At 39.2% G+C, this 24,103-nt stretch overlaps 1 protein-coding gene across 1 annotated transcript in view; it reads right to left on the reverse strand.

Moving 5' to 3' along the window:
- LOC130417369 (interleukin-6 receptor subunit beta) overlaps positions 1–21,081 on the reverse strand; it is a 35,289-nt gene extending 14,208 nt beyond the window's left edge. The window contains exons 1-7 of the mRNA XM_056742907.1: positions 20,939–21,081; positions 20,697–20,788; positions 5,719–5,827; positions 4,363–4,544; positions 3,571–3,719; positions 3,242–3,404; positions 2,096–2,175 (exon numbers count right to left, since the gene is read on the reverse strand). Coding sequence (XP_056598885.1) covers positions 2,096–2,175; positions 3,242–3,404; positions 3,571–3,719; positions 4,363–4,544; positions 5,719–5,827; positions 20,697–20,754 — 741 coding nt within the window. The 5' untranslated portion in view covers positions 20,755–20,788; positions 20,939–21,081. The remainder of the gene's footprint in view (positions 1–2,095; positions 2,176–3,241; positions 3,405–3,570; positions 3,720–4,362; positions 4,545–5,718; positions 5,828–20,696; positions 20,789–20,938) is intronic.
- Between the last annotated feature and the right edge of the window lie 3,022 nt (positions 21,082–24,103).

Raw genomic sequence — 24,103 nt, forward strand, 5'->3', positions numbered from 1 at the left:
GTGTGCTGCCCTGCTCACTTCGTGTTGTTCTGTATCTTTCCAAATACTCCCTGAGCAAAGCAATATATAAGCAATATTACCCCACACACCAAAACACATTACTCAATCACAGACACAATCCATTTGGAGATTGTTAACGGCTTAGAAAAATGGCTTATTACGTTGAAATGAAACCACAGGTAATAATTAACATGTGAGTGATTTATTCTCATTATGCCATCTCTGATTGTTGCTGTACAGTATTCATGATACAACCCATGTTAAACACATTATTTCGGTTCAGGATGCTTGTATTAAAACATGCAAATGCCATCTTATGAATTCATGCAAATTAGCCACCAATTCACAAAAAAATGGCCATGAAATTGAGGTGTGTCTTCTGGTGAAACTAAAGATGTAGTAAACGATGGCAGAATGTTAATTTTTGGGAGAACTATTCCTTGTTGTAATGAAAGTTTGTGACTTTATCTTTCAGCTCTAAACAGGGGCATGGCAAGACCTAAAGCTCTACTGGGGCACAGGCACCATTACTTTATCTTAGCCCTTTATTTAATTTTTCTTAAAAACCTGTAAAACCTGCAGGAAGAATGCAACAGACTGCACTATACAAACCTCCCTTGCTTAAACCACCTTTCCAACAGTGCAACAATACTGGGGAAGGTATACATTTATGTATTTAAAATCGACAACAAAATTTACATATTAACCTGTTTGTATGCACAGCATGGAAATGATGATAGCAGAGAGAAATTTTCCTTGCACATCTGCATTCATTCTACATAACACAACGATAATAATCAATAATTACATCTTTTCAAGAATTTAAAAGAACAGTATTTCAAGAAACAAGTTATTTTTATGGCTCCAACTAATATAAAGAGCATATTGTAACTTAAAGAAAATAATATTTTTTCACAGCCAAGTCCAAACAAAGTTGGTTAATTTTTTGAAGACTAGCTTGAATAAGTGTCTTAAAGTACTTGGGTTGGTCTAAAGCTTTAACGGAGAGAGTTACAGGATGTGGGCTACAATGTTTGTGAGACAGGAACTTGTGAGTTGTTTTCGAGCTGTTAAAATAAGACGATATTAAGGCGATAAGAGTTGTTTTTTTAGTCAAGACATGAAAGAAAAAGTGGGCAAAAGTAAATCTTTGATGTCTTCTTTTAGATTTATGGAAAGGAATTGTGGTGCGTTTCAGACGGCATATCAACAATGATAAGTAACTTAAAAAGTATGTTTTAAGTAAGGATAACAGCCAGCTGCTTGTACATGATCCCACTTATTACACAGCTACTTAATAAACTGGACACGAAATGTGAATTTTAAATATTTTATTAGCAAATTTTTACCGAAACCAGACCTTCCGCAAGGAAAAGCCATTTACTTTCCGTTTTAAGGTAAGAAACGGCACTCAAATGTCACGAACAGGCAATTTGGTTTAATCATTTGTAAATATAATGTCATGAATGAGGGTGGTGAGGACACGGATAGTGGACCTAACTAATTAACAGGCAAAAACGAGACGAAAGGGCGGGAAACACAGACGATACGTTTACGAGTATGGAGTACAAAGAGGCCCAAAAACCACTGGCTCTACACGACACAAGGGATCCCGTCCTGGTTCTGCCACAAGACCAGGAAATATAAGAAATGATGAGGCAGAACCCTGACATATAATGTCATATATGTTATCAAAAGACATACTTAAATTTAATTTGTCAAAAAACCTGCCAAATGATATGCTGCATTCGGGTTACCGTGTGTTATTAGTTTTGAGCAGTTGTTATCTAGGAATAACAAACCTGCAAAATTTGCGACTGGCCAATAAGAATCAAGCATGCCAACGAGCTGTGTAATAAGTATACTTTCAAGCCAATTGTAGCATACTAATTTAATACTAATTCAAGAAAACATTGGCACGTTTTTTGATTATAAAAGTAAACTTTCTAGTACTTTCAATGTAACGGTCAACTTTAGGTCCACAATTATTTATCTGTCCGTCCATCTTTCCATCTATCTACCTGTCTGCCTGATAATATGTACTGTATATTTAAAATGAAGTGTATTTGATCTGCCGTATAGATTAATAACAAACCTTCCAGTGCAGTGTAAGATGTCTCCTTGTCTCTTCTGGAGGTTGGATGCGTCTCCACAGTCGAGGAGCTGCAGAAGGGGCTAAGAAAATAACAATCCATACATTACATTACACCTGTGAAAAGGCCTTTCTCAATAGACGCTCTGTGTTATAATTCTGTTATGGTATGTTACTTGGTTTTGGTATACTGCGTGATTGTCTCCAACCACCAGACAACTGGTTCGATCAAAATGCTTAACCAAAAAAAACCTCTTAACTAGCAATGTTGTTTCATGCATTCTGACTTCTTTACAATGATAAACGTGCTGTCTTCTAATACTCAACATGGTCAACTTGTCAAAAAACGAGTTGGGCGTATAACATAGTATTTCTGTGCTCGATACACTCCCCCAGCGATCGTATAGGTTTCGGAAAGTTTTTTTCGAACATATAAAACTGTTTTGTAACAACTTTTCTTAGTCCCTTAATGGACAATTCTCCCAGGAAAAGCACACAGCACGGCCAAACGGGAGCAGGGACAGCAGGAGAAGGAGCATGCACAGACATCACTTTCACTTGTGTTCAGGATATAGAGAGAGCATACGTTCGCAAAGTTCAGGTATTTTTTGTTCACTGTATTTGGGTGATGAATGTCATATAAACTGTGGACATAGCACTGGATTTGGAGATCGTTTGAAACTGGTATATTGAGCCGTCCCAGCTCTAAAAGATGCCGGACATGAACTGCATGCGGTGAGGGAAACTGATGTCTGCTTTTGTTGACAATTGTTGCACACGTGCTTTGGTTCAGCCTCCCACCACACACATGTTTTCGTGAACAATCGTAAAGCTGTATCTATCTTTTATAAATGTGGTCAAACTAAATACTATTCGAAGATACAAAGTATGCAATACTACTCTATAGGTACTCAGGATTAATGTGAGATTTGCAGAAACCCTATGTGTTATGTCTGCTTTAACCAGCAAGACTGTTCTCCTAAACTAGCCTTACCAGATTATCTTTAGTGATCACCAGTATACATCAGCATCATCCAATAAAACCTGATTTTGATCAACTTCCAGTTAAAACATATTTTATGTAATAAACATAATTAAAAGTGAGAGCTTTGAGCCTTCAACCCTCTAAAGATGCTCATGGTTCCTCACCTTTCTCCACGGTCATGAAGTCTTTGGATGTCCATGAGCTCCAGTGACTGGGTGCTCGGCTGTCCTGAGCTCTCAGCTTCACTGTGTACCTGGATCCCGGATATAAATCGCAAAGCTCTAGTCTGTCCTCAGGAGGATGCATTTGCATCGTCTGTGATCGAGTCTGTGGCATGATGACAGACAGTTCTCTGCATCAGTACATTGTTTTAATTTACATTAAATTCAAGCATTTGGCAGATTGGCTTTCCTTGACAACAGTGCATTTGATGAGATTTTTTGTGTAATCAGATATAGTTTTATTGTCACTCCTGAGGGAGACGTGTGTGAACCTGGTTATGTGTGGTGTACTCCACTTGAATCCTTCTGATGGATTTCTCCTTGTCAGTGAGGTGGTAAGGCATTTTCCAGTCCACCTGGAAACACTCAGACCGCTCCGCTGACGGTCCGACATGTGTTATCGATGGGGGAAGAAGTTTCACTGTAATATTCACACAGAGTAATGGAAAAGGCAAAAAGCAGAGAAGATGCATTTCTTTATTACATCTTTAATAATATATTTAAATATTGAGCAAAGCTGGATGTCACATTTGGCCAACATCCTACTTGAAACCACTGTGATAAAATCACCTACTACCTTTCTTAAAAAAAAATTCCAATCTGGACAGTTATCTGTGACATGAAAGTTTGGCTGCAGTTCTTTTTTAATGCATTAACACAGAAATATATCCCCCATAGGCCCATCAGTAAGATGATGGCTTTATAGCTCTTATAGCTCAAATAAAGCAAGATTTTAGATTTTCTTCTCCATATTTTTTGTTTGAAAGCCTCCAGAATGCCACTTTACAGTAAGTTTATGACCTAAAACACGATCAAACTTGAACCCCCCAAAAATGTTTGAAGCCACAAGAATTTACTACGCCACATTAACCACCACATTAAACACCTGTATCAACCGGTACTTTGACTATTACAACATCAGAAAAAAAATTCATCCCTTAGGAGCACTCTCATGGATGAAACATAACAAAGGTATAAAAAACGTATATACTGTATGTATTTCTTAAATTAAGTATTCATTCATAAATTGATATGAAATATTATTTATCTTGTATGTGTTTTACCCTGATTCACACCATCGAAACAGAAGGGTGGTGAGCGTATGGATCCAGAGACGGTGGACACCAGCACATCGGCACAGAAACAGTGAAACGCTGAATTGATGGGTTGAATGGAGCATTGATACCCTCTGGTGTCACAAATATCCTCAGAAATTAAGCTTACTTCAGTTTGACACACCGCAAATCTGTGCACAAGAACATTCACACATGCACTCATAAATGTTCAGATCTGTGTCTGACAGGAAAAAAAATTCAACAAGCCCCAAAACAAATTCTTTATTCTATTGAGTTCTTTAGGAAACTGTGCTGTTGTACCAAGGGTTCACCAACAAACTAATTTCAGTTATAATTTTTACTGCAATGGATGATGTAATGTTTTTTTTTCTACTGCAGAACACAACAGAAGATCCTGAATTATGTTAATAACCAAACAACACTTCCATTATATGGATACAAACCCCTGAGACATTTCTCAAAATATCTTCTTTTGTGTTCTGCTGAAGAAAGAGTCACATAAAAATTTTGAATCACATAAGACTGAATAATGATGACCAACTCAAGAGCCCTCATCCTTAACTTTTATTAATGAAATAAATTATTAGTTGAATACATTGAAAATTAACATCAACTAGTGCGTTTATAATTTGTATTTGTGGGTGGACTGTTTGTTTAAGTTCTGCTATCCCATGATGCATCTTTGATCTGTTGTTTATCAGATCAGAGGGTTAACCACCGTCAAATCAAGAAAACAATTGACGTGTGTATTTTGCACATATCGCTACCAACATATCATTTTCTGCAAAACTTTAAAGAAAGAGAGAAAAATTATGAGTATGAACAATTTCAAAACAAGACTTAATTTAGATGGGAGTTAAACTTGAGTCTTCACTTGGGGGCTGTTTCCCAAGTGATAGGGCCTAAGACTAGTCTTAGACTAAAACAAATGTCAGAGCTGTCTGAAATTAAAATAGCTTGCAATTAGATTTTAAAACACATAAGTCCCCGCGGTTTGTCTCAAAATGCACACCAGTAAAGTTTTTTTGAAAGGCTTGATTGTAAAAACTGGCCAGGAAACCAACCCGATGTTCATCATTTATCAGTCTTGTTTTAAAATTGAAACTGCACAAGAAATACTCCTATAGCTATACAAATGACAGCACTAAAAACTATGAAACATGTCAGCAAAGAGAATTTACTGTTGTAATAATGCTTCAATATTGTTACATTTGGCAAAACTGAATACAGTGATGCTGTCAGAAAATAATATGAGATTCTGATACATACAGGTAATATGGTACTGAGTAACTACATGTGTTTTTTTCACCATGCTAGTTTTTGTCAGTGTAGAAAGTGTCTTACTTGTTAACTTGAAGTCTGTAGCTACTGTTGTCAACTGCATGGTCACTTGTTTCCCAGTAACAGGTAATACTGGTGTACTCCAGGATCTCACACTTTGTGATCGACAATGCTGTGAGAGGTAAAAATGTTGAACGAAAATAACATTTACCCATATGAAAGAAACTGATGAGATCTCTTTATTATCAGAATTTTTTCTCCAAGACATCAATTCAATTTTCCTTTCAAGTCTCCATTCATCTCTGATATTTCTCCTGAGAAAAAGATTCAATCTCGCACATGTCTCCATCAGAGTTTCAGAAGAGATCTCAACAATGTCATATTCATTTTACAACTCCATACGGTCATTTCACACCACATGTTCAAACATACAAACCAACTTGTATAATTAGAAATTTTAGCTCTTCAGCACCAATTTGACACACCAGACATTAACTTATTAACATTTCTTGTTGTGTTTATTAATTGTGCAGGTAAGATGAGTTATGTGGCATTGCAGCTTATGTTCACGAAATGTTATGATACGAATTTTGAGTGTTTTGTTTAATGCGCATATGTTTGGAATGGACAATTTTGACCGCTTGCTGCCGGAGACCACACGAGTTGTCGAGTCTTGAAAGAATCTACGAGGTCAACAGAGAAGATTATCGTTTAAATGAACACAATGTTGTTTGGAAGAGAGAGTAAAGTTGTACGAGTGTTAAATGCTTTTGTGTTCTCATTGTTGCATCATGCATATCAGAAGATTGTTTAAAGTGAGTTTATGAAAACAGAAGTTTCACTCATACTTGAAGAAATCACTCTGCCGTTTGGGAAACACACTCCTCAGAAATTAACTAATTTCTTGGTGTGTACATTCATTTTGCAGGCTCCATTCCATTCCATTCCATTCCATTTTCTACCGCTTATCCGAACTACCTCGGGTCACGGGGAGCCTGCGCCTATCTCAGGAGTCATCGGGCATCAAGGCAGGATACACCCTGGATGGAGTGCCAACCCATCGCAGGGCACACACACTCACTCATTCACTCACGCACTCACGCTCTACGGACAATTTTTTCCAGAGATGCCAATCAACCTACCATGCATGTCTTTGGACCAGGGGAGGAAACCGGAGTACCCGGAGGAAACCCCCGAGGCACGGGGAGAACATGCAAACTCCACACACACAAGTCGGAAGCGGGAATCGAACCCCCAACCCTGGAGGTGTGAGGCGAACGTGCTAACCACTAAGCCACCGTGCCCCCCCCATTTTGCAGGCTCTTACAAGAAAAATAAATGACATTTTATACCACCAGAAAGATCTCGTTTCTGTGTGTCTAACAAATTTGCAGAGCCAGCCAGGAGTGAGCTGCTGTGTGAATGCTGATGAGGAAAACAGCTCCTCGAAGAGACAAACCTAGAAATTACAACAAGAAGATATGTAAGTGAAGCTGAATTTAGCACAGATAAGAATTGATGGAACAACTCCAGAATTCCGTTTGATCCAAACTCCTATCATTAGACAAACTAGAGCTCTTCAAGCTACGCCTCCATCTGAAGTGCAGCCAACCATCATGTGAAGGATTCCAAGGCAAATCACGGCGAGCGTTAAAACGACTTGTAGGGGGAACATTGGAAAAAATTGAGGAAACTGAAGAGGTTGAATTCCCCAGTGAACTCCTGCTGTTTGTGGAATCAATAGGAAAGCCTGTAAAGCCAGAGGATTCATCTTTTGTACCTGGTAAAATAGACAAACTGAGACGGGACTATGCCGAGGTGGAACAGAGACAACCTGACTTTCGAAGGTCTCTGGAACAAAATATTGAGGTGCTCGAGGAAATGTTCCAAAGTAGCAGACAAGGAACAAGCAGGAAGTATGTGTGCCCAAGCGGTCTGACCCAATGCCTGAGGTGACCCTAAGGAAAGAATACAGAATCTTTGGACAGATCTGGGAAGCAGGACAAAAGGAATAGCTATTATACACCAGTCTAATAAATCAGATTGAGTCTGAATTGAAGAAGGGCTACTCCGAGGCCGAGATCATTGAAGCTGTCATAAGAACTGTGAATCCGGGCCTACACCTAAGAGAGAGCTAGAGATAAAAGAGGCCTTACACTCCCCACATTGATGATGATCCTGAGAGGACACTACAATATTGACTCCTCATCAAACTTTGTACAAATACGCATGAATATATCACAGGAACCCAAAGAGTCTGCCTAGAACTTTCTGTTTCGAGCTATAGACGTGCGAGAGAGATTGCTGGTGGAAGTCGGGAGATGAAAAAGAGGCAGAACATCTGTCTGCGGAACAGAAACAGGTAGTGCACTAATCACAAAGAGAAGAGTGCAATGCTTTTGCCTTTGACAACAACGATGTTGGTTCCATCCCATCACTCAATATGCACATCACATTACATAACAAGACACCAGTGCAGAAGACTTACATGTCAGTGCCCAAGCTAATTCTACTAGAAGTGAAGAAGTACTTCCTTGGGATACCTCTCCTATTATAGGATATACCAGCTGATAGCCACACCACAAAGCATGGAACCTGTTGAGACAAAGAGAAAGAGGAAACTAGTTCGTACAAAGTCAAAAGTACAAGCACCACCCAACACAACCATAACCTGTGCAGAAACTCATCAGGACGCGTTGAATAGCCTTATTGACCAACCGCCAATCCTCGAACACCTGGACCTGACACAACCATTCATCCTCCCTTGCGACGCATCACAGGATGGTTAAGGAGGAGTTCTGTATCACAAGCGTCATGGAAAGATGTCAGTGGTTGCACAAGGCTCAAGAACTCTCAAGAACACACAAGAACATATACGTATATCCTGACGACAGCTAAGCTCAATGCAACAGGCCGTCGATGGGTCGAGAAGCTGGCTGATTTCAATATTACCATCAAATATCGGCCAGGGATGTGCAATGCAGATGCTGCCGGTCTCTCAAGAATGCAGCTGGCCATTGATCAGTACATGAAACTGTGCACAGAAGAGGTTAATCAAGATGTTTTAAGTGCTACAGTGCAACGTGTGATGATACCCCTCAAAGATGCTCATCTGTTTACCAATGGAATGGACAATCAGGGCATACACCTGGTGGATGAGGAAATTTCCCTGCCTTATAATCTGTGTCTTTCGCAAGAACAGATCAATCAATCTCCACATAAGGATCTGGTCATTAGTCATGTACTGGAGTACAAAAAGAACAACTGCTTTCCATTAGGTCACACTCTCAGATAAGAACCTCCTGATGTCAGGCTTCTGTTAAACAATGGAAAGGACTGCCTTTGAGCGAGGAAGGAGTCCTGTACAGAAAGGCAGGAAAGAGAAACCAATTTACATAAAGTCATTTAGCAGACGCTTTTATCCAAAGCGACTTACTGGTGGGGTAAGCAATTGAAGCAATTGGGACCGCATAAGGACAACAAAAAGCATAAGTGCAATCAAAAAAGAAAACTGGTCTCATATAACCTAACACAACTTTTCATACCCAGAGAATACCACCAAACAGTTTTAATTAAAGAGGCTCAGAGAGGAAAGCAGTACTAAAACCGAAAATTACATGGTTTTGAACTTTGGCCTGGTAACAGAGTGCTACTTCGGAACCTAAGAGAAAGAGGGGGACCGGGTATGCTGTGTTCACACTGGTAAGACTGAGTTTATTCAGTGATAATTCGGAAAAGCCCCGACAGCCCAGTGTATGAGATCAAGCCAGAAAAAGGAGGACAGAGTCAGATAGTACACAGAATCCTCCTGCTGTCTTGCGACAGCATACCAGTGGAAAATCCAGTTATCAGAAAAAAATCAAATGCAGAGGAACAACCGCAGAGCAAAAGAGGGGAAGAAGGAGCCAGACAGAGAACTTGACTAAGACAGAAATGATGATAATGATGATGAAACATATGCGAAACATATAGATTCCTGTTCGGAACAAAGGGGAAAACCAACTAATTTGATCCCGAAGGCAGAACCTTTCGAACCGACAGCAATAATAGCAAACTTACCTGAACCGCGAGAAGAAGAGAATCAAGACATCATGGCAGCAGAGATAAACATCCATGAAGAAGAGGATGGAGAAACAGAGGGTGAACCAGAGGTGGCTCAATCATCCAATTACCCTCAAAGAGAGAGGTGCCAGCCGAATATGCTTACATATGATGAGCTTGGAGAACCATCCGTGGTCCAGAGAAATCCAGTATGAAAGGAAATCATTTTCATCAGTCTTGTGGACCGAACCTGTGGAGACCATGGATATTAATAGTGGACGGCACAAGAAATTAAAGACAAACATAGAGAAGACATACCGGTGACCTGTAAAGTAAATAGAATAGAAAGAGGTAACAAGACTAGGAGAATACGTGCCTGATAATCTTGGAGTATAGTTACATTCTATTTCAGAGATGACTGTTTACATATGCTTAGAGCAATACTGCTTTAGTCAGAAAGGGTAACACTAGTAGCTGACCCCTTATTTTTCTAAAAAATTAAGCATGGTGAAGAGGGGTTGACTAAATGTATGCACTGAGTTGATGCTTACTGATAACCTAGCCTACCTTTTGTATCATAGCAGAAAGCAGGCCAGCCCAGGAATAGCGGTCTAGTTGTAGTAAAACACTTTTTTTAGTGGGGTAGGGTGTAGGCATTTGGATTCAAATAGCAATATATGTGTATTACATGTATTTTTCTTTAGTGAAAATGCTGATGATTAAACCATCAAAATGTGTTTAAACCGTATGCTTATTATAACGTCAGTTGGACCTGCGTGCACTGGCAGGTGATACTAGGAGGCGATGATAAGCCAAAGGGAGTTTCACTCATACTTATTTTTCTTTGGAAGAGAGAGAAAAGTTGTACAAGTGTTAAATGTGTTTGTGTTCTGTAATAATGTCGTTGTCTAATGACTATTTTGATTGCTTGAGGAGTGTTTATCAATGTCTAGTATTACTGAAATACTTTTAACAGTGCGATGCTAATGTCAGTGAGTTATAGTATGTAGCCTTTGCTAGAATGTATTTTTCTCATTGTTGCATCATGCAAATCAGAAGATTGTGTAAAGTGAGTTTATGAAAAGGGAAGTTTCACTCATACTTGAAGAAATCAAATTGCCGATTTGGAAACACACTCCTCTGAAATTAACAGATTTCTTGTTGTTATTCATTTTGCAGGCTGTGACAAGGAAAAAAGATGACATTTTATACCAGCAGAAAGATCTCGTTTCTGTGTATAACAACTAGACGAGATACATGAGTTGTGCAAGTTACTTCCAAACTGTTATACATTACAGATTACTTGTTACTGTTATTTCAAAGTAATCCCTTACCTTACAACATTACTGTCTCAGAATCGTAATACGTTACATGACTCCTGTATTACCTTTGAGTTACTTTCTTTCAAAAACTACAGAAGTAGAACTTAAAAATTATTATTCTGAAAGGAAAAAATGTCTTTGTCCTTTTGTATTTTCAAAATAAAAAATGCTTTTTGCCAACCAACCTCTTTATTAGCCTGCTGATTTCTTGAATGACTAAACTTGACTAAACTATCATTGTATTTTAAGTGTACTTTAAATTAACATACATATAGTATTATCCCACTTAAATCATTTTGTTTATCGTTCATTAAAAAGTAACTACTTTTTTACTTTTATTTTTAATAGGTAAATCTAATTTGTCACACTATGTGCAATGTGAGCACCAAACCGAATCTCCAGGTGCTCTCTTGAGAACCAGATAGAAAACTTATGTGCACCCCTGATTATGATCTTTTCTGCTGTGGTAGTCAATGATTTTTCTGTTGCAAACATTCTACCACATATCTTTGTGTTCAGCCGAACAAAACGATGTATACAGGTTTGGAACAACTAGAGGGTGAGTAATTCATAACTGAATTAAAATTTCTGGGTGGAGTGTCACTTTAAAAAACATCCCATGTGTGCTCGAGGCTACACACGGAAATCGACGAGAAATGTGTTTTCTCTTCGTAAGACATGCAAAAATTTACTTAAGAAATTTCATATGTATAATGTGTACAAGCATGTCAATGTTTTAGTTGTTCTAGACTGCGTATAGCGCTACACAAACATGATATTTAGCAGCATGAAGAATCAACTGTTGTACACTCATGCGTGATATTCTTTATTGTGCAATGTCCCACATAGCAGACACACTCGGCCCAAATGTGGCCTCAGAATGGCATTGTTGCCACATCTCCGGCAATGGCATGCAACAAGTCTGGGCCATATGTGGCAGTGATGGTACTGGATGCATGACGGCAGACAACAGTTGGGCTGATTGTGGATGGGAGGTGTGTGGCCCAAGATGGGTATGGTGATTGCGGGACACATTTTAAATAAGTTGATTAACTTTTAAATATAGAAATTTAAGGATTTAGGCTGGCTAAACCTTTTGAGAGAGAGAGAGAATTATACTGTAATCATCTGATCATCTTCCCTGTTTCTAGAATTAGCATAAATGTTTTCTAGCCATTTTATAAATAATATTTTTTAAAGCAAAATAAATTAAATGTGTAATGGTAGAAAATATTTTTGCACAGTTAAACAAAATGCAATATAGATACAAACCAAAAATTCTCTTTCTGACATGCATAGGCGTGCACACACACATTCTTATTATTGTCATACAGTTATTTTTAGCATCATAATATATTATCAAAATGTGTATAAGCTTTAATTTAGCTGCCCTGTTAGAAACACCACCTTATTCTGCTCTTTGAATATATTTTGTCATTAGAAAATGCGCAATTTCCATGTTAGGACATGTTTTGTTGTTATGTCCTGCATATGATACAGAAAGGAGGTGTCTGAAAGAAGAACTTGATAAAATAGAATCCATGGAATTTCCCTTAAATAATATTTTGTATTACGTATCGAATGCAGGTAGATGAATGAGTACGTGTGTTCACCACTTGCTGTGTGTGTGCTCACTAATCACTGGATGGGTTAAATGCATAGGTCACATTTCGGGTATGGGTCACCATACCTGACGAATTGGTCACTTTCACTTTTCAATGTTTTTTTTGGACAGCAGTGGCTTCCTCTGTGGTGTCCTCCCATGAAGTCCATTCTTGTTTAATGTTTTCCTTATTGTAGATTTGTCAACAAAAATGTTAGCATGTGCCAGAGATTTCTGTAAGTGTTTAGCTGACACTCTAGGATTCTTCTTCACCTCATTGAGCATTCTGCGCTGTGCTCTTGCAGTCATCTTTACAGGACGACCACGCCTAGGGAGTGTAGCAACAGTGCTGAACTTTCTCCATTTGTAGACAATCTGTCTTACCGTGGACACATGGACATCAAGGCTTTTAGATATACTTTTGTAGCCCTTTCCAGCTTTAGGTAAGTCAACAATTCTTGATCGTAGGTCTTCTGAGAGCTCTTTTGTGCGAGGCATGGTTCACATCAGACAACGCTTCTTCAGAACAGCAAACTCAAAACTAGTGTGTGTTTTTTATTGGACAGGCCAGCTTTAATCAACACATCCAATCTCATCACTTTGATTGGACCCCAGGTTGGCAGACTCCTGGCTCCAATTAGCTCTTGGAGAAGTCATTAGCCTAGGGTTTCACATACTTTTTCCACCCTGCACCATGAATGTTTACATGTTGTGTTCAATAAAAACATGAAAACGTATAATGTTTGTGCGGTATAAGTTTAAGCAGACTGTGTTTCTCTATTGTTGTGACTTAGATGAAGATCAGAACACATTTTATGACCAATTTATGAAGAAATCCAAGTAAGCCCAAAGGGTTCACATACTTTTTCTTTCAACTGTATGCCATGTAGTGCAGACGTTTCTGGCACTATGAGCTGCTGCTAACACGTGAGTGGGCCCCTATTGTAATGGCGGCATGCTGTGTCAGCACGTGTTGTGATTATTCTTTCACATGGGTGCCATTCAAAATGGCGACGAGCCTTTTCATGCACCTGCTATATGCATTTGTGAGGAATCCCATGTAGGACAGTGGTCAGAGCCGCTCTTCTCAACGTGGTAGATCTGGCTAGATTTGATTCCCGTCTTTACCATCACTTCCAAAGAACACTGTAATGTTTTTACGTGTGTACTATATCTTATATTATACAGATGTAAAGCGTCTGTAATACCTGTGTAAATCCTTTTGGGTAAAAGGGTGCAGGCCCTCCACTAAGTGGCTTGCGATACTTCCATGGAAGCAACCCTGCCAATGTGACTGTATGGGTCTGTGAGCATTTTTTCACAGACCTCCAACCTGGAGCTCGTTATTATTTATGCGCCATGTTGTGTCCCAGCCTCATATCGGACCCCAGGAGACAGCGCTGAGCGGTGTGTGACCTGAGGGTGGTTCTGGTTTTGTGCTGTTCAGCTGTATTTGTGCAGCCTCACTACCTAGTGTTCTTTGCCTCCAGCTCCCTGCACGGCGGTGTCTTGTTGTATGCCGATACATGTTAGGTGTTCAGTGCTAAGCCCCCTGTATCGAGCAATATGGATCTGTTAAGCTTTAAGCTACCCCGCATATGTATGGCAGCTGGTAGAGCTGTGCTATTATGAGTTCACAACGCCCCGGTCACCCTGCACTGTTCCCTATCATACTTCTGTTTGATTGGCCGATAAAATTTGCCTACTAATACGAAATTTGACTGACTTCCGCGCACTACTCGCTGTTATGCAATCCAGTTTTGTCACAGATCACCCCGCTTCATCGTTGTGATCTCGATTGCAGTTGGCAGAAAGCACCGGTTCTGGAAGTGGGCATTCACAAGAGCTGGACGTGGCCCCCCCCTCCAGAGTTACGGCTTCGCAATGTTCTCTTGCCCCAAGTCGAATGATAGTCACCATCCTGTCCGGACCTTGCCAATCATTGGTCGCTTATTATGCGCCTCCTCAATAATAATAGTTACTCACTTTTTGCGTTCTATAACATGTGTGGCATATCCAGTCAGCCCCTTGTATCAGGTGCTTTCGGCAGTTCACAGACCATCATATGGTTTATTGTACACCAACTGAGCCATACATTTGTTTTAATAAAGACAACCCCTCGTCGTAGGTGTAGAATCCTAAATGTGAACTGATTCAGAAAGCGAATGTTTTCGAGTCCCTGTCACAGGGCTCTCAAGTCTCAAGCATTGGCCCGTTCACACGCTCGAAGGCCACAACTTGTATTTCTCACGCAGAGATAGTCCAGGATAACGCCCATTAAGTTGTGCCACTATTAGAGGAATCAAGTGACTTCAGAAGGCCCTGCCACACACCAGCTAATCAACAAAAAAAAAATGTGTTACCGAACAGCCAATCAGAAAATAGCATTGCTGTATGCGGGTAAGATTTAGATATTCCCGCAACAACAATGTTTACATTCTGATTCCAATGACACATTTTGTGATTCAAGGGATTGCTCAAAACGACATTGATTCAAATGCTCGCTGAAGTGCCTACAGACAGATCGACGTGGGAGAAGACTTTATCCTATGAGTACAGTAAGTTATTTACATTTAGGCATTTTGGCAGACGCTTTTATCCAAAGCAACTAACATTGCACTATCCTATACATTTTACATAGGTATTTGCAATCCCCTGGGATCAAACCCACAACATTGCGTTGTTAACACAATGCTCTTACCACTGAGCTACAGGAAAGCTTTATCTCATCATTGCTGGGGAATATATGTGTCCAGGCACGCAACTGGTAGGTTAGGTAACAGTTTGATCAGAGTATGTGAACTAGCCTAGCTAGCCAGTTGAATCCCCGCTAATTTCAGCAGGTATTCTAACACATGTTTAGTATTAGTTCTGTTTCAGAAGGAAAGAAAAAAGAAAGAAAAGGAAAGAAAAGGAAAGAAAAACAAAAAAAATATTTCAAATTATTATGTAATATTAATTTGCCATTTCCCTTGTTGGACAAGACTATTTCATTATATTTTATCCAGACAATGCATGGTATTAATTATTGCATTTATCTATTTCAAAGATGTCAGGGAAGAGAAAAAATGAGCATTCTTTCATGCTTCACTCTGAAGGATCAGCTCCCTAAAAAGGTGGCTAGTTCATAGGAGGAGACAGTGGAGAAGACAGTAGTGGAGGCAGAAGATGAGCCAGTGGAGGACACTGTGGAGGAGACAGCTAGGGTGTCAGTAGAGTATGAGTCCGTGGAAGAGACTGTGAAGGACACCATTGAGGAGACAGTTGAGGACCCACATGAGTACCCACAGGGAAAAAGAGAGAATTAAGTAGAGCAGCAACCTATAGGTGTTTCTTTAAGAAGGAGTGGTCAACCCGATGGCCATTCATCACAATGGGAACCACCAGCTCCATCTACCGGGTACTCAGTCTGCAGACAAGAGAACTCCTGTACCCATCAAGTCTTGAAACATTAGCAGGCATGTGGAAGGCAAGAAACATTGAGCCAAAGAACAGGCTCTAAAATCAGCCAGCAGTGTTGCACAGCTTTACATGCCAACAACTTCTGTTGGAGGCATGAGTGTACAAGAGCCATGGTACATAGCAAAGGAAAACCAAAAGGCTGGTGGCAATGTTTGATGAATTGCAAATTATTGGTTATATTACCATGAAAACTTATCTAATGTTTTATGAGTTATTTAATCAATTGTTTTTGTTGCAGACCAGGAGGGCTGAGGTGAAGCCACGCCGGTTTCTGCCCTTAGCGTCGCGGCTGAGAGCCGCTGGCTTGCCATGCTTCAACCATTTCCCACATACGAGCTTACACCTTATAAGGTGTCTGCTTTGTACGAGTGTTCTCATTGTGTTACTAACGCTCGTGGATAGTTGTCTCTGTCTTCTTTGTGTGCTCGGTTTACTGCCCTTATCATGTGCGCCATTATAGCACTGGTCCAGCGCCGTTCGCTTGATTTTGAGCTCTTTGTACTGTTGATTGGCCCATTAGTGTATTGTGCTGAACAGCCCCAAGTGCAGTGTCTTGCTGTGGGGAGCATAAAGCATGTTTTTTCACAAGGGTGTTAACATATGATCACGCACTCCAGACATCTGTGAAGGTTCAAGTGGGCTACTGAGGTCTGCTCGCGACGGAGGAGATCTGACGGAGGAGGTTATTTTTCTCCCTGTCACGAGGCCACCTGTAGGGGATGTGCTAATAAACGATTTCCAGGTTGCTATTTCCGTTTATACAAAATGGTTTCCCCTATCTGATAAAGTTAACCGCTTCTCTTAGCCATTCCTATTGAGTCGATAGACTCGAATGAACACCACAACTCCAAGTTGTACACTGGCATGTGTGGGAAGAGGACTGGTCGCATTGTCGCGATGCGTGTTGTATACATAATGGAGCGTTAGCCCCTCAAGGAGATGTTTTCATGCTCTTAATTTGTGCTCTTGAGTGTGTGTTTGGTACGTTATGTATGGCTACGACCTGCTGCACTGTCCCGTGTCGGATGTTGTAGCGGCTATTTCTGCTTTTATGCATGAACGTTCAATAGGAAGCGCGATCTGGCATTCAGATCTGTAACAGGGTAACAAAATGTCAGAGACCGTTCGCCCTCTGTCCTCTTATCCGATCCAAGATTTTGCTTTAAGAATACTGTATGCATGTGATCTGTTGAAGAGGCTTCTGTGTAAATACCTCGCCGATTTTTGCGCATATGGGATTTCTAATGCTCTGTGCTCTGTAGGTTGAATGTGATAGTATGTCACGAAGACGGCATGATTATGTGCCCATCACTCTAAATGCCATTTCGTGCGTAAATGGTTTGCTCTCTACATTTTGCTCAAGACGATGGCCTCGACGCTCGCCGTCGATCGCCATGCACCGTATATTTGTGTTGAGCTTGATGCCAGGCTTGTGCAGGCTTCTACCTTACTCAGCCCCGGCACTTGCCGCGTTTATAATTGTTATTCTGTTATCTGTATTGCTACCTTGCTCAGTGTAGTGGCATAGCATTCCTGCAAACTATTGTGGTATGGTATCCCCTTCTGCAAACTATTGTGGTATGGTATCAGAGTTCTGAGAGTTTTGATTTGATCCCGTAGCAATATGTGGTATCCAATTGTCTTAAAGCCTATGTAAGGTGCGCTGTCAGTGGGAGTTGTGCTGTGTGCTACTGCCAAGGGTTATGTTCTGCACGTTATATGCTAGCTCCGCTAAAGTCAAGCTGTTTTTCGCTATTCTTACGGCGTGATTGAACACATTGCCCACTACGTCAGTGGAAATTATGTATTTTGCCTGTATATAGAACCGCTTCTGATGGCTCCCGCTTGCGCTGCATGCAATGGGGCTTAATGCTCGTGCTTGCGGCTACACTGATTGGCTGAGGAGGTATCCCTCACACTTGCCTTGTGATTATGTTGGGAGAGCGCAGGGTTCCGCTCTTTGCTGCTCTCACGGCATGATTTGATTCGGTCCTCCAATGCGTTTCAAGGAATGAAGAGAGACCTCTCTCAAAAAAGGGAACGTCTCCTGAGAGGAGGGAACAAGACATTTCGTAAACTGCTGTGTTCGCACACTCAGATCGTCGCGCAGTAATGTTCAGTCGTAAGATTCTGAGGTTATGTGGTTCAGACGGTGTAATATATAGGGGTGGCAACCACCCCCTATGAACTGTCTTGTAACACATTGGCCAGTTACGTTTTCATTTCCAATGGAGTTATTCAAAAAGGTTTCATTAAGGTTTAGAGAAGGGGAGTCTCCAATACGTTTCATTCAATGTCTCGTTCCCTCCTCTAGGGGAACCGAGGTTACGACCGGAGAGATTATCTGTCATAGCAGTCTAAGCGCTCATCAATGTAATGGCCAATCAAATCAAATAATTTGGAAGATACTGGCCAATCATGTAAGAGAAGCTGGGCTTTGCCGTTATTGGAAGCCGAGCAGTAGCTTATCAAAAGAGAGAAGCAGACTTTCCTGACGATCATGTCTTCTGCTTGTCATGTCTGTGCTCTTTTTTGTATTTCACCTAAAAATGACATTCTACTATTCTGTTAACACTATTGTGTTGTTTTAGAGTCAGTGACTTCAATGAATGAAGACAGAAATTAAGATGTAATAATGAAGACAGAACATAAACAATTGCCTTGCACAAAGGTAAGTTGACAGAAGTAGAAGTGCAGTGTATACTCAATGGAAAATGAATGTTGGGGTTGTGTTCCTCTTTGTATTTATATATCAAAAGTATAACTTTAGATGGCTGAATAGTGGTATGTTGTGATTTCATAGAAAACTGAGGGGGAAGAAAAGAGACCATGACAGGGGTCACAGCAAAAAGGTGAGTGAGAATTTATCTTGCATCAGAATATACAAAACGTCTGCACACTGAAAACTTCTCAACAGGCTTAAAAAATAACCAGTAACGTTTTGACCGTCAGGCACAAATCATCACAAGAATAGAGTTAAGTCTTTATAGACATCAGCTGATCAACTCGATTAGGTGCACTCATTTAATGTTTTTTTGTCCTGCACCTGAGCCCTTGTGGTGTGGGGATGTGCACACCTTTTTTTACTTTTGTGTTTGAGAATTTATCTTACTGAGAGCCAATGTCTGGAAAACCGAAAATACTGGACTGGTTTATTTGTTCCTTGCTCTAACATTACAATAGTTACTTGGTTTAAATTGCTAATTTCAAGGGTAACAAAAAAATACTGCACAAGACCAGAATTATACTCTAGCAATCTTTATTTCACTTGTTGTTTCAGGATAAAGAGAGCAAGAAGAGATAGGACAAGTGGATACTGACAGGCCGGAAGGAGCTGAGATTCAGGTTTGGATTTGTATTAATCGATCAACTGCATCACTGGGAAGTGTTTTCTTGGTTAAGAATTGTGGATATTCCATTATCTAATATTCAGTTATATAGTTAATGTAATGTACATGGTCTAAACACTAGAACCAATTGGAAAGTGTGTCTTTAACGTGTGTACCACAGTATTTAATACGTTTAACATTTAGCAGAAACCTGTCTCCAAAGCAACTGAAAAAGGAAGGGAATTAACCAAGAGTCATTTAAATAGGCAAATCATTGATTTGTGTTAATATGTTGTGTTCTAGCCTGAAGCAAAACATTTTTGATGACTTAAGTATGCATAACATTTCTTCATTGGTGAAAATATCTTAATTTCATATTCTTAGTATGGTTAACCAAGACAAAATACTAGTCCGGGTTCGATTTTCTGCGTTTTTGCATCCGTAGCAAGCATTTTGAGTGGCCTTTTATAACAATTCAAAGACACCATACAAATGAGAGCCAAATACACAAAAACGCATACGAAATGTTTGTGCTATATGTACAAAGACCTGATATGCCACCTATGTCTAGATCATTACAATCCTCTTATTAAGCTAATGCACTTCGACCAACCTCACAATCATTATAAACACGCCAAAGTTCATACAGTGCATAAAATACGCTTATGTTTGCGTGCATATGATACGCCAATTTAGCGTGTATGGGTCAATGACAAATAAGAAAATGTCAGGTGGTGCGACCATATATTAATTTAAAATAATATACATTTAATGTATTTAGCACTGAGTATTTTTCCCCTCATATATAAGAAATTTAACATAAAATCATGCCAAAATATTTTATTAAGAATTTTATTGAGAAAATTAACATTTATTTCTCAGTTTTGTTCTCTGTTTGTATGTTCGGACGGTCGCACCACCTGACATTTTTGGTCTTTCAAACACCAAAACTCAAAAAATCTATTGAATTTCAATAAAATGAAAAGGGTTTCTTATAAAGGACATATTGTAGATCCATTTGATATATGACATGTATTTATTCAAATTCTTTTTAGGAAAATAATGAATTTGGACACAAAACACGTCATTGACCCGTATACATATTAAACAGCAATTTTTAATCATAAAAAAATTGCGGCTCTCCACCCAAATGCACGTAAACCTTGACGTATCATATGCACGCAAAATCGAATTTTGGCGTACATATTACACGATAATGCAACAGAGTGTTATTTATACGCAATTGATGAGACCGGGTTGTATTAAAGCTCAAAACAATCGTACCCGAGGAAAGGAACCTGTAAGATGTGCACATCCACAGAATGAATCCAGAGAGTTTCATCTCGATCCGTCTGCTTCGGGTTTCTCCACTTTCACTTCAAGCAAAGAAAGTACAATTGTACGATTTACGTAAAAATCAAGTAATATAAACTTAGATATTCAAATTTATACATTCTCACTGGATGACAGAGCAAATGAATCGAACTGAAAGCAAATTAGCCAAATGAGTAGAAAAGGATACTTACCGTAGCTTTAGCGGACGCAGTTAAAGAACGAACGAATTGAAGACTTTTCGAAAGCGCTGACAACATTCAAGTGTGAAACTAAAGTCCGTGTCGATGACATAATCATAACGGAGGACTGATGATGATCTAATCTGATGAGACGATCATATGCCCCATGCGTAAAGGCGCACCGCAATAATGTTTCAAAGCTGACGTCTGCCAGCGCACCAATCAGTATGTTCAGTTTGTATTCTTTATATCATGTGAGGGAACGCTTCCTGAAAATGGTCTGAAAAATGTATAAAAACACAAAGCGGCTGTAAACTTTGAGGACAAATTATGTTCTCTTCATTTCATATGAAACTTTCTTCAAATGACACACAAAGAGAAGAGAGGGTTTGTATTACGAAAAGTCTTTATTGTTTGAGATATGATTATGAAAAAACATGGTCATCAAGATGAAACCAAATGATAACGATCAATTAAAAATCATTTAAAGCTGAGCAACCAGTGCGTGTTGGGTTTGGATTAAACCAAATAAAGCATTCCGCATGTGATGGTTAATCCCACAATCACACTTAACCATTAGCAGTGGCTTATTTTGACAGAAAAGTCTGTGGTGCATATAAACCATAAAGGAATGGTATAAATAAGGAGGTGAAGTAGTGAGGAGCAGGTGATAACAAATAATGATGTGTGTATACTGCGGGACCAGACGGGAGGGAGTAAAAGGGAGAAAAAAAACTAGAAACAATGCCTGAGACCTCCGATTTGGGATGCATGGTTTGTGGGACGCGGAAATCAGACAATTTTTTGTTTATCAAATACAGTAGGGCTTTCAACGTCGTAAAATTAAAATTACTTTGTGCAAAGCTGGTCGGACAGAATGGATTGCTGGTAAGGTGGAGTTGAAGTATGTTAAACTTGTAAAGGTAAATTCCACATGCCATAAGAAAGGCTTTGAATATTTAGGAAAAGGATAGTTTTTCTTTAATCATTTTTTTCTTCAATTTTGTTTAAGAACCCTGGAAATGGAAGGGGAGTCTGAGAGAATTGCATTTTAGGATACTATACCCAAGACAGTGTGATCTCTGTGTACTGAACAGTTTAGCAAATGAAGCATGCCATCTCAGTATTCATGCTTAAAGAAACGTCGCATACAACACACAGACAATGTTCAAAGAGCATCAATTACGACACATTCAATGATTCTAAACTTTAAGGAAACAGAGAATGTATATTTCTGAAGAAGGGGCTACAGGAGATCTGAGCATGACGAGATCCTTGTGATTTGCACGAGAAGAATTTAACACGAGAGGACCTACAGGAAGATGCTGCGGAATTTCCTTCTAAATGATGCCAACATTTAGGAGACAATGAACATCAGATTTAGAGGAAACTAACATGGCACGTTAATGTGTTGATTTGATGTTCATGGTTTTGTTATGTACAAACATTGATTGGATTATTGCTAAGATGTCCCAATTGTCATGTGGTTGCTATTTCGTTTTGAGAAGTTGCAAGAGTTTTGCTAGGTTGTTGCTTCCTGAGCCAAGTCAAAAGAGCCCACAATTAGTAATAATACAGCTTGTAAAGTTATGGCTCCTTTAGTAAGTCCTTAATGTAAGATTGAATTGCTCATCAATTGCTTTAAAAGCACAGCTCTCCTCAACAAGCCACATGATCTGAGGCATCGTGTCCATACTTCAAATGATGCAGGATGAGGTAGGCCTACAGCAGATATCACAAATCTATCCATATGTCTTTAAAGTGATAGTTCACCAAAAAATTATATTATCATTTACTCACCCTTAGGTTGTTACAAACATGTATACATTTCTTTGTTCCGATGAACACAGAGAAAGATATTCCGATAGATGTAAGCAATGTTCAATTCTAGGACATCATCCACGGCCATAGTAGAAATAATAATATTGCATTTTTTAGTTAGCTGAACACATAATGAGATATTATGAAGGATTTAGGAAAACAAACCGTTCTGGAGCACCTCTGACTAGTTTTTCCTACTATGGTAGTCAATGATGTCCCGGAACTGAAAATGACTGACATTCTTCCAAGTATCTTTCTCTGTGTTCATCAGAACCAATTTATAATTAATACACGTTTGACATTACATGCGGGTGAGTAAAGGATGACAGAATGATCTTTTTTGGTTTAACTATCCATTCAATATCTCAATTATTTCTCCTAGATCAACGTGGGAGAGTAAATGCAAGTCTCAGATACAGTTGAAAGAAGAAGTATGTGAACCCTTTGGGCTTACTTGGATTTCTTCATAAATTGGTCATAAAATGTGTTCTGATCTTCATCTAAGTCACAACAATAGAGAAATACAGTCTGCTTAAACTAATACCGCACAAACATGATACGTTTTCATGTTTTTATTGAACACAACATGTAAACATTCATAGTGCAGAGTGGAAAAAGTATGTGAAACCCTATTTTTATGACCAATTTATGAAGAAATCCAAGTAAGCCCAAAGGGTTCACATGCTTTTCTTTCAACTGTATGTCTCCTGGGAAAATAGGCAGAAATCTCACAAATGTCATAGTTTCAGAAGAGACCGCAACAATGTCTCAAACTGAGCTCAGATTTGCAATCAAAAGTCAATATTATTGATGATCTCAGTAGGAATTTCTCATCAAATGGAAAAAATCCAGATTATTTTACCTCTATAATCAGCATTCATTATAGGCATTTATACTCTTTGTGGATTTAAATTATTTACTTGAACTAACTATCTCATTTATTTTTATTTCTACTAAGCAACATCTGAGACTTAAATGAAACACAACACAACCGAGAAATCTGCTGAACTTTGAAAGGGCAACATATATGCAATAACATTGTTTCTCTGGGAAAAACAATTTTTTAAGTTTATTTGAATGAAAAATTCAATAGGTGATCTACTTCTCACGCAGTTGTTCTCAAGTTTTGAAAAGTGCGTGACAATGTTAACACTCCCATCGCTGCTCTATACATTCTTAAAAAAAGGTGCTTCAAAAGTTTCTTTGATGCTTTCATAGAAGTACCTTATGATTCCATAAAAAACATTTAACATGAAGAACCTTTCTGTTTCACAAAAGGTTCTTTACGGCGTAAAAAAGTTTTTCAGATTATAAAAAAGGTACGAAAGAGATGTTTTCTTGACAGAATGGTTCTTT

The sequence above is a fragment of the Triplophysa dalaica genome, chromosome 3 (assembly GCF_015846415.1).
Source record: "Triplophysa dalaica isolate WHDGS20190420 chromosome 3, ASM1584641v1, whole genome shotgun sequence".
NCBI classification, from domain to species: Eukaryota; Metazoa; Chordata; class Actinopteri; order Cypriniformes; family Nemacheilidae; genus Triplophysa; species Triplophysa dalaica.